Source organism: Talpa europaea (assembly GCF_964194135.1).
Source record: "Talpa europaea genome assembly, chromosome: 2".
NCBI lineage: Eukaryota > Metazoa > Chordata > Mammalia > Eulipotyphla > Talpidae > Talpa > Talpa europaea.
In genome coordinates this window covers 141,931,289-141,942,882 of record NC_140068.1, presented here as the reverse complement: position 1 = coordinate 141,942,882, position 11,594 = coordinate 141,931,289, and the positions used below count along the sequence as shown (strand labels likewise).

At 44.6% G+C, this 11,594-nt stretch overlaps 1 protein-coding gene across 1 annotated transcript; it reads right to left on the bottom strand.

The window, feature by feature from the left end:
- Positions 1-1,912: 1,912 nt before the first annotated feature.
- Positions 1,913-11,070, bottom strand: LOC311188401 (E3 ubiquitin-protein ligase TRIM38-like; the record flags this gene model as incomplete). The annotated part of the gene is made up of 6 exons (XM_084259501.1): positions 1,913-2,439; positions 3,979-4,091; positions 4,194-4,216; positions 5,123-5,353; positions 10,663-10,884; positions 10,993-11,070. The coding sequence occupies 6 exons, from the start codon at positions 11,068-11,070 to the stop codon at positions 1,913-1,915; spliced, it is 1,194 nt and encodes a 397-aa protein (XP_084115627.1).
- Between the last annotated feature and the right edge of the window lie 524 nt (positions 11,071-11,594).

Below are 11,594 nucleotides of genomic sequence, written 5' to 3'. Positions count from 1 at the left end.
AATCACCAGACAACATTTGTGGCATTGACCTGGACACAGGCTCTGCGTTTTCAAAGGGGTCTGATTGTATATTTGCAGAACAAGGCTTGAGATTAGTCTTAGCTCTAGCCAAATTACTGATATATTTTTTAACAATTTTAGCCAAGTCCGGGCTGGAAATTGAATCAGATTTAGGAATAGATTCATGAAAAGGAGCCGACGCTTCAGTAGAGAGGTTAACTTTGGCTCTAGAATTAATTTTTGACTTTTGAAAAACAATTTTATCATCCGAAGAATCCGAATTACTTTTTTTAATGCAGCTGGCCAATTTTTGTTTTATTTTTGGTTTTGTATTTTTTGTTTTGCCTCCAGCCTGGCTAAAGCAATTTATTTGTTCAGGCAATTGTTTTGTTAATGACGGGCTGTCAGCCGAGGACCCTTTAATGTCCTCCAAGGATAAGGAAGCAGTAGGCTCAGGTAGCCGTAATTTTTTGAGCTTTTTATTTATCTTTTTCAATTTAGACCCTTGATCTAGCATGTTTTGCAACAGACCCCACAATGAAAAGGCATCAATGGGGACCTTTTCTGGTCCATGGAGAGTATAATAGGATGTGATTTCCTTTCCTACTTTGGCCCAAGTTTTTGCATTCAGAGTACCATCCCTAGGAAACCAAGGACAACATATTTCAACAAAATTTAGGAAACTAGCCAATTGTGCATGAGAGATTTTAAGGCCTTTCTTTGCAAGAGTATACTTAATTATATTAATAAAGAGTCCTTTTTCCTTAGACTCAGTATGGCCCATAGCTTCTCAACGATAAGACACTCACTCGCCTTATTACGGTTCTGACTTACTGTTTCCCTCAAACCTGCTTTTTCTACAGGCGGGTATACGCCCTACCCTATGGAGCAGATCCTAGCCGTCCCCGCTCGGGAAAGAAATTTTAGCTTTCAAGTCCCTGTTCGGGCGCCACTTGCCGGGGACCAGCCTCTGGCAAAACGTCGTGTCAGGGGTTCCTGAAAGGATGAGAGGGCGTCGGCGAAAACGAAAGAACTGAAACTTAAGGGCTGAGGGGGAGGGAAATGAGGAGACACCGACACTTGGTGAGGTGTTAGTATCTTCTGCCGAGAGACTCAGCAGGTCTTTATTTATTTATTATTAGTAATAATAATAAGGAAATACATTATCATGTGTAAAGCAAAAACAATTAGTATATTATGTTTCCCATAGACTACTGGCCCCTACAGTTCTCAGCTAGACGGCAGCTTTCAAGGTTAACAGATAATAAACCAAACTTAACATTAAAGCTACTTATTTTTTCATTTAGACAATTATTTAAAACAGTGAATAACCGCCAGTGCATCCCTATCAGCTAAAGCCTAAGCATCAAAGGACTATTCTATTCACATGACCTTCAGCCGGAGACCAGCTGCTGTTCAGCTATCAGAACTTTTTCTACCTAGAAACTCCTTAACTCAAATAGCTTCATATTAAAAACTTTCCCAAGAAACTTCAAGAGAAAACAAAATAGAAGGACCTACTATAATTATTGTATTGTAATGCTTGTCAGGTATGCTCAATAAGTTGTCTTCCATTGTCAAGTAGGCCAAATCGTTTAATAATTAGTTTCTAATTTTCCATGCCGTTTATTTGCAATATACTGATGCATATAATATAGTGCCTAATGTACTTTTTTGGAAAATTTTTTCTTATTTATGACCAAGAACAAAAAGTGAAGGAATGTTAAATATTCAGCCCCACGGTGTGAGGCACAAGGAATCTTCAGCCCCACGGTGTGAGGCCCTTTGGCTTCTGCCCCACGGTGTGAGGCCCTTTGGGCTTCGCTGCTTGCCAGTGTCTTATCTGGCCGGGGCATCAAGGCCTCCTGCAGCACATTATATTTCTATAATAGTTAAACAAAATAGACTCTTCTTAAAATGACTCTTGTGGTGGAGGGAGGAATAAAGGAGAACAATGATTAACCTGGAAATAAGGCTGAAGAGTACCAGAGAAGGAGGCCCTTGGGAAGGTGAAGATGTGGGAACCCGTGTTCATGTTGTAAAAGGACACAAGTCCAGCCTCACAGGCCAGAAAAACTCCCACCAGCAAGGGCTGCTCCTTCAATGCAAGGGGAGTTGGCGGAGAGGTAAGGGCCATGTAGCCATTCTCCTGGCAGAGTCTGATGGCCCAGAAGCCAGACTGAGGCTCTGGGGTCCTGACAATGAAACTCTGCTCATTTGCCAGACAAACTCCTATGTCCCACCCTGATCCCTCTCCCACATCCACTTCAAAGTAATGTCTTCCTGAGGTGAAGCCCTCACAGCCCAGGACACAGGGTAAGAAACAGAATCTCCTAAAACTGAGATGCTTCTCCTGGGGGCTGCCACGGGTCACTTGTCTCTGATCCTTAGACAGAATTAGTTCACAATGAGCTGTTTCTGGATCCAGAGTCACGCTGACTGATAAAAGAGAAAGACACATTTTATTTGCTGAGAAGACAGAACTTCAAATACAAATACAACCAAATATAACCATCAAATAAAACCATCCTGGATTCAAGTGCATCTCAGTTCTTTTAGCTCTGTGAGTCACTTTCTGAGGCTGCATACTATAGTAGGAAATCATCACACCTGAACAGTGATGGTGGGGAGGATTGAAGGAGCTAATGGACGCCTGGTGCTTGGAGACATTCCTGGTATTTGGTAAGTAACCAATATGTGGAAGTCATATCCTTGAGCTTATTTGAAGACATAATGGCCTTGCCGTGAAATCTCTAGGGGATGCCTTCTAGAAGATGAGGACAGCATCTCTTCCATAGTCAGAAAGAAGCCAGGGTCATGGGCTCTATAATCATAGGAAGTGAATTCTGCCCACTATCAGAGGCAGCTTGGAAGTGGATTATTCCCCAGTCTAGCCTCCAGAGGGGAGCACAGCCCAGCCAACACATTCATTGCACTCTGTAAGGCCCTGAGCATAAGTCCTAGCAGATGTGAGCCACACATATCTAAACCACAAACCGCTGAGATAATATGTCTGTTGTTTTAAGTGACTGAATATTCTATAACCACAGAGAATCATGTAGCTTCATTCAGATATTACAGCCAAAGGAATTATTAAAACATTTAGTTTGTGGGCCTCCCCGGTGGCGCAGCGGGTGAGCGCTGGGTTGTGATGCTGCCCGAGGCCTCTGCAGTGCCAGTTTGATTCCCGGCTGCTCCCTGGCCACAGGAGGAGGGTCCCACATGGCGCTCAGACGTCTCCTGCCGCCCGCTGCTCCCCTCAGCAGTGTACTTCAGTCCTTCTGCCTGCTCTGCTCCCCTCTCTGGCTCTGGTGAATTCTCTCACCCTACCGCGCTTCTGACTGTACCCAGTGCATGTATAAACAAACAAACAAACAAATAAATAAATAAATAAATAAATAAATAAATAAAATCTAAAAAAAAAAAACAATTTAGTTTGAATTTTCTAATTGTGGACATATGGAATATGGCAAGCACCAAATAGGAATCAAGGTTTCTGAATTGGTAATACTGGCTTTCATTAAGATTCAAATGTTTGTGGCATCATAATTCATTTTCTCCTTAGTCCTGAATACTGATCTGTCTTTCTTAAATTTCACTGAATGTTGAATGACATGTTAACAATAATCATTATGGTGCAGATTGTTCTATATACTTTACACCTGCTGTTGCATTCCATTTTCATGAAAACTCACTGAATTAAGATCTGTTCATATTCATATTTTTCAGAATGGGAAAATGAGGTAGTGGTTGGCCTGGTTGATACAGCAAATCAACAGGAGAGGAGGAATTTGAAGAGCCTGAAGAGATAACAGCTTGCTACTTCCTTGTCTCCACCCAAGGGAGCATGTTCCTGACCCACTGAAAACAGCTCAGCAACCTCTCTGCCTACGAGTCTGAACAGGACAGGTAGGAAGCTTGGCTACCATTAAGGGGCCTTTGCTGTGAAGGATTAGAGCAGTTATTTCCTTAACATACCTTGGTAGCGCTGTAACATTTTCTTCAAATCAAAGTAAAGCTCAGAAAAATTGCATACAGTTTGAGAGTCCAGAGAGAGGACCTCTGGTATTTTCAGCTTCACATCTGAATGCCTAGAATAAACAGACAACAGACCTTCTGCAGTGGACGTTCCATTCAGCTCTGGACGCCACACATACTCACTTCCCCTTAACCATGTGTTCAGACAGACTTACCTTTTCAATGTGTCTTTCACACCCTACGGTGAAAACAAAGACAGGTGAGTGTGGGAAAATCAGTATGTCATGTCACTTGACACAGGGGGTTACTTGCTATGAGTACTCCACCCCAGGAAGCAGAGAGACTCAGGTGAGATACCCAGGCATTTGATTCCCATCCCAGTCCCCTAGGATAGTCCCTGCCAGTGTGTGTGAGTGTGTGATCACAATGCTCAGGCTTATGGGGAGTCATGGAGTCTGCATTCACAGTAGCCTGTGACCTCAGGGACTTGATCATGTTACCTTTTGCTAGAAGTGACCTAATTTCCTTCTGAAGAGCCCATATCAGAGATCACTGATGACAAAGGTCCTCAGTGGGGAATCCATTTCCAGACCCTGGTGGTGAGGCTGAGGCAGCAGGTGTCACCTGCTGAGGGTGCTGTCACACTACATCCTCATCCTCACAGTGTAACTACCAGTCCTGCAATAGCAGCTGGAGTCGAAGCACTTATGTTCAATGGCTGGAAGCTTCAGGCAGCTGAAAGCAGGTCCCATAAGAGCTTATGGCCCAAGATAATATTCATCAGGAGGTTATCATTTATTTCGGCTGCCCCATTCTATTCAAGAGATGGTTAGAAAGAGTCCCACGAACAGTTGACAAGGGCAAATAAATGGCAGGAAGTTTTGCTGTGGTTCTATAAAAGCAGGAAACCACCACATCTATCCAGAGAAAATTTAAATTTCTGATCACATGCTGACCCTTGGACCTGCAAGGCCGCCAGCGTACATGGATATAGATTTTAAAGAATGTTTCTTTAATTTCAGTGCCACAATTAAGTGAAGTAGACAGGTCTCAGAAATCTCCCCAGGCTCCCTCATCATTCTCCACTCAATAGTCAGGAACAGATAAACCTCCTTTCTTCCTAGAAGTTCTCAGCCTCTCTTACCTGCAGCAAATTCTGGGCTGATCCTTGACATTTCTTCTCTAATTTCAGGATAAGGTTCTCAAATTCAAAGCTCTGCTTTACCAGACTGGCTTCACCTTCCTGCAGTCTCCTCAGCAGCTGCTTTTTCTCTATCTTCAGTCTCCTTAAATAATCCCTCTCCTCCTCATGGAGGAAGTAGTGGAGATTCCTAAACTCAGACTGGATTACTTGTCTCCGAAGCTCTATGTTCTCCTAGAATCAAGGAAGTGGGCAGAAAAGGGGGAAACAAACCAAACATACCTCTATGGTAAGTCAGTAAACACAGGAGAGACCGAGACAAAGTGCAAATCTACTCACCCACAGGAGGAAAGCAAACTTTAACACATGCCCAACTGATGTATCATGAAGATTCATAGAAAAGGACATGAGCCAAAGAGCAAAAAGGAAAGAACGTATGAGTCTTCTCATAAGTGGTCCTAGTCAAATTGAGAAACAAAAGACGTAGAATGGTGGCCGCCAGGAGCTTGGAGGAAGAAGCAATGGAGTTATTGTTAATGGACATAGTTTCTGGTTTGAATGCTGGAAAAGTTCTGCATAGGGAAAGTGGCAATGGCTGGGAACAAACTGAACACAATGCACTGGGCTGTTCAGTTAGAAATGAGTAAAATGGCAATGTCAGGTAATGTGTATTTAGCACAAAAACCCCAGAAAAGTTTTCTTAGCTTCTGTGGGTCATTTTCCTCTGGGCACTGGAGCTCAAAAAGTGTCCAGCTCCCTCTGCAGAGTCAAGTCCAAGAGGCAGACACTCAGATGTGGGAAAGTTGGTCCTAGCTCTGTTGGCACCTGCTCACTTCCCTTCATCTCATCCAAGAGATAAAAGAAGGAGAGGATAGGAGTCACAGAATCATGAAATTTGCCAATATCAAATTTTAGGGGGAAAGGATGTCCTAAAGCTAATTCCATACAGGCTTTGTGGACTCCACCCCCAGCCCAGGCCAAAGCCAAAGACCCTGGGAACTCCAAATCCCATCACCACCAAAGGGAAGGTGGCTGGGACCTGAGGGTGGGGTTAAGCAGCCAGGTTGATATAAAGCCAGACACGTGGGCTTTGGAGGGGGTCCCCCATTTTGGTTCTCCACCAGCTCGCAGGTCCGGCCAGCTCTGAGAGTGCCTTTGGGTTTCCCGGTCAGCGGATCGGGTAGGACGCATTAAAGACTTTATTTCCCTATTTTCTCCCTGAGTTGTACATTTTCTTTATTTCCTTTTCCTTTGTAAATAAACCTTTTATTAACCTTTTGTGTGTGCCTGTAGTGGAGTATTCATAAGTCCCTTTTAAGCGCGCGGGTGAGGACCCACAGCCAGGCAACCCGTTCAATATCAGGGCTGTCCTATAACAGCAGAACTTATCATTTGTAAGAGAAAACCAAGAGTTAGTGGGGATATAAGAAGCTGTGGGGGGGGAATTTCTTCAAATAAAGGTTGTAACAAATATAAATGAGCCTGAATTTAAGACTCATTTAAGACTCTATGATTTTCAACAGGTGGAGGTCTGGATAGTTACCAGAAATATTATTGCCTTAAGCCAGGACTCAGTTACCATCCTTATGGATGAAACTAAGAAAACCACTGAGAGACCCAGTTTCCTCTGGAGAGGAACAGAGTGTAATTTCCATGGGTACTTTCTCAAGTCACACAGTGCTTCAGTGACTGTGATGCTGTGGTAGATGTTGTGGCACTGACATGGTTCCTTATTTGATGTGTAGCAATAGAAGTTCTCCCCACTACCACAGATTCCAGAAGGGAGGAGACAGAGATAGTTGCAATGCTGCAGTGACAGGGATCTCCACTTGCCAGTTCCTAGAAAGGCCCTCCAAACTCAATGAGGATTTTAAAATGAGGATATGAGTGAAAGGTAGGGCATGGTAAAGAAAATGAGGACCAGGATAAATTTCTCAAAGGAAGGGAAAGTTTATTGCGCCCCGACAGACCTCATGCACCCAAGGTGGGGGTCAGTGAAGCCGCGCCCGTTGTTAGAGGGAAGCAGGGTTTTATAGGGTAAGGATAGGTCAGGTGGGAAGTTGGGTTAGTAGGGCCATTAAAGTTTGTAGGACGCAAAAAGTTTTGTGGGGCAGGTAGAATTTCTTTCTCTGAGAAGAGACTCATAGGGGGAGGGGGAAGGCTCATTGTCTGAATCCTCCAGGCAGGTATCTGCATTCTTGCCCCCCAGGTGGGCTTCCTGGTAGACTTTTGCATTCAGGCCTCCTGCATGGACCTTTCAAGGAGGAGTTTAAATTTCACATTTGACCATCTACAAAGAATAGGACAAATGTGGGAAGATACCCTGAAAGAGGAAAATGACTCATAAATTTGATTACTAAGGCATGGATTACATCCATATTTCCATAAAAGAATGTGTCTCTGATCCTGCAGGGGCTGGTCAGCCACGGACACTGTCTTAGAGACCCACAGTCTACAGTGCAAGTGTGTAAGTTCTTGCAGAGCTCTATCCTCATCAACAGTCTTACAAGCTTGAGTTATGGGATTGTCTCCTGCACTGGTCCTCTTATTTGTATTCACTAAAGTTGATATTGGAACCAGGAATGTAGAGGGTCAGACCCTGTACTGAGGTCAATGTGCCCATGTGAGTTCATGATCTTCAGACAGGAGGTAATTTCAGTCATTGAAAACTTGAAAAGTAAGGAGCACAAGATTTGTGATTCTCCTGACTGAGGTATTAGTGTAACAGGGTGGTCCCCAGGAAAGCAGGAGGTTCCAGGTTCCCTGCCCCACCCAAATGGAGAGGGGAGCTGAGCAGGAAGAGAAGAATTTGGGAATAGAAGAAGCTGCAGAGGAGACTGAGGAAGGAAGCAGGATGGAGCCATAAGGAGACCTGGAGGAGGCACATGGAGCCTAGAGACATGTGAAGAAACTACACTTGCCTTTTGGTCGAGGACTGGGTGACACAGATGTGGGTGAGACCCTTGGGGAGGTGACAATGGCAGCTTTTATCTTGATTTTGATTTTGCTCTTTTCCTTCCGGGCGTGTCTGGTTGTTTCTCACCCTTTTTTGGGGGTCCCCACTGGAAGGTGCTTTAGACTTGTGGCAGGCTTTGGGGCCTTGCTCTGGGCCAATCCCTTTTGGATGGAGTTTTACATACAAGGGGACGGGTAACTTTGTGTGCTTCATTTAGAAACTAGATTCTTTGTCTTTCCTGTATTGTTTCCTGATTGTATTAAAGTTCCTTCCCATTAAAGTCTCATATGTTTTGTGTTGATGCGGCGGATGGCAAAATCCATTTAGAATAGGCAGGTTTGCGGGGTTTGGGCTGCCCCTCTCCCTGCCCTGTAACATTAGGACACCTAACCAATTACTATTAATAGAAATAGAAAGCAGACTAAAATTCTCCTAGATTCAGACAACAAACTGCAAATATTAAAGAAAAAGGCCTATTCTTTGGGTTTCTACAGTTTGGTCTGATTTAATGAGAATAAATCATCAATGAGTACTTTTCCCAATCACCATACCCCTAAATTCTAGACTAGAAAATAGTTTGAGATCAAGAAAATCAAATTCTTACCTCCCATTGTCTTATTTCGTCTTTTTTGAACAACTTCAGACTCTTACAGAGGTCTTGCTCTCCCTTCAGTTTTGTCACAATCTCCTGGAGCTTTTCCTGAAGGAAAAATTGGGTGAGTTTTGGTTTGTCCATATCATAACTCTCATTTGGTCCTAGAAGAATCCCAGCCTCCAAGATGTACAATAATGCTGAGTTTATTTTTGAGTCCCTTGGCTTTCAGAAGAAGCAACATAAGGGCATTAATGTAACTCATGCCCTCAGTGGCCCTGGGCAGTGGCAGGATTGTAACATCTCTCTGTGCTGTAGGTGATCTGTGATTCCCAGCTCATCTGCGGACCATAGACTAAGCTGTTGACATTACTGCAGTCTGCCAGGGACATGCTGCATAAAGTACAAGATTATAATCATCTAAAAGTACATTTTATAAAATAATGTGCTGGACCATTCATAAAACAGAGTGTTTGAAACACGTAGAACTGTTTACATGTGACACTGAGTCAGGTAGGAGAGCCCAGGATGGCAGCTGAAGGGACAGAACCAGTTCATGTTGGGGGGGAGCTCTGCTGTCACCTGAAGAACTGTCATGATGTCAACGTAGAGTGATTAGTTTCCATACCTATCTCTAGGGTTACCTGTCACACCGTTTCTCACATTTTCAGCCTCCATTGAGAGATGGGGAAACCATTCACGCAGACAGTACTAAGTCGCTCACAGCTTCCCATCTAGTAAGAACTGAAACTCTTACTATAGTTTGACCTCTGCAGTCTGACTCCTGAGTCCACGTCCATCACCTTTTGTTGCTTTTTTTTTAAACTACTTGGTGGGCAAGTTATGGGATCTGTCCCATTACAGCAAAGAGCTGATCATGGGGTTACAGGGGGAGGTGAGTGCTCTGAGGGTGTCAGGACTGACACGCCCTGACACAGGATCCAGAACTGTCACACAAGACACAGGCACATCAAGGATGAGGGGACACAGAACGCCACACTGGGGATGTTTCCTTCAAATGTCACCAGGGCAGAGGAGGAAGGAATCCTGCTTGCTCATTCCTGCACAGCACAGGGAGCCTCACTTTAGCAGCTATTGTGTGAGAAACAGAGGAAGTGCTTAAACCTCTCAAGGCTTCATCACTCACTATTTCTAAATCCTTTAACTGTCCTTCTTAATCCTTGCTAAATGTGTTTCCATCCCCTTTTCTTAGAGGACTAACTTTGATTTTACTCCTTGATGTTTATTTTATGAACTCAGAATGTTCTTTTAAATGTCAACCTAATATTTCCCTCCACAAATAAAACCCCAACTTTGGACCAGGATTTAGACTCTGAGAAATACCAAATTCCTTCTTAATTTCCTTTCTCATGGCCTCACCTGCCCTTTCGATCACACGCCCCCTGACCAGGTACTAGCTAGTCAGGTAAGCTCTCGTGACACGGGTCCCCCTGAGTTGGAATCCTCACTTTTCCACACACCGTTACTTTGTATGTGTCTTTCTGGATTCAGTTCTGGGCAGTCTCCCCCTACACCCATTCCCACCCCTTGGTGCCACCCTCACCACCCACGCCAAGGGACATCAGGTGTCCTGTGTTTCTTCCTCACTCCTTATACCGTGGGTATCTAAAAGGCTGTGGTTCTGACCGCTGGGGTTTCAGAACTTTCCTGTGCTCTTGCAAGCTGTGGTGTCCCAATTAAATATTTGAGGTGAGGCCATGAACGAGGCTGGTGTGGCAGAGAGGAAAATCTATTGTCCAGGAGAAGATCATTAAGGAAGTTCTTAGAGGAAAGGATTCTGCTCAACTTTTGAAGGTCAAAATGGACACAGGGTGGACATGTAATAAATTCAACATGGACGTGTAATAAACTATTTCAGGAAAATGATATGGTACAAATTTATTTTAGGGTCAGGATAATGGTTTTCATTCCAACTGATTGGAGTGAAATGCACAACCTGAGAGGCAGTCCTTCCTAAAGTCTCTGGCTACTCACCTTGTAACCTGGATACACGTCCTCCACTAGAGCCATGCGGTGTCCTCTGTGCTGGGGGGAGCGCTCACAGAGCAAGCAGATGGGCTGCCCGTCGTCCTCACAGAACAGGTGGAGCCGCTCCCCGTGCTCCTCACACAGCCTCTCACGGTCAATCTCCTTGAGAGTTTGAATGAGGTTTTCTAGTTGCTTGTTGGATCGGAGACTCTCCCTTTGAAATGGTATCTGGCACAGGGGACATTGGGACTCCCTCTGGGATGGCATCCCTTGTACGTTCTGAAGGATTCCCTCTATGCACCGGCGGCAGAAGCTGTGCCCACAGTGGATGCTCACAGGCTCTGTCATCACCTCCAAGCAGATGGAGCACGTGGCTTCCTCCCTCATCTTCTTGGTAGCTGTGGCTGAGGCCATGGCCCTTCCTGAAAAGCTCAAATATCAGGTTAGAGGCAGAGATGAAGTTGACAGGATTTTCCAGAGTGAAGGACAGAAGCCTCACCTGAGCCTCTGCGTCTGCACAGGTGTGGAAGACTTCTCCCTGGAGAGAGAAATGGATGCGATTTGAAAGATGCCTCGCCTGTTCCTCTGTGGTAGAATAGGGTGATCCCAGTCATATTTGCCCACTTCAGTTTAGATTAAAATTCAGTCACATTTAAATTCAGTGTTTCAGTCTCACCAGCCATGATTAAATGCTTCACATCTGAGAATGGTCCCAGGATATCCAAGCACAGAATATTCATCACGGGAGACAGTGACAGTGCTCGGGTACTAACAGAGCTAGAGAAGGAAAGAGGGGGCTCCCAAAAGTCTCAGGAGAGAAGAGAACTCAGGGAGGGAGAGCAAAACTCTCTTCATGTCTAATGAGCTTCGGGAGGAGTCGGCTCTGATTTACTTCTTTGTCCTGCTAGCAACACTGAGGTGAATGGTTGGGGAGCAGT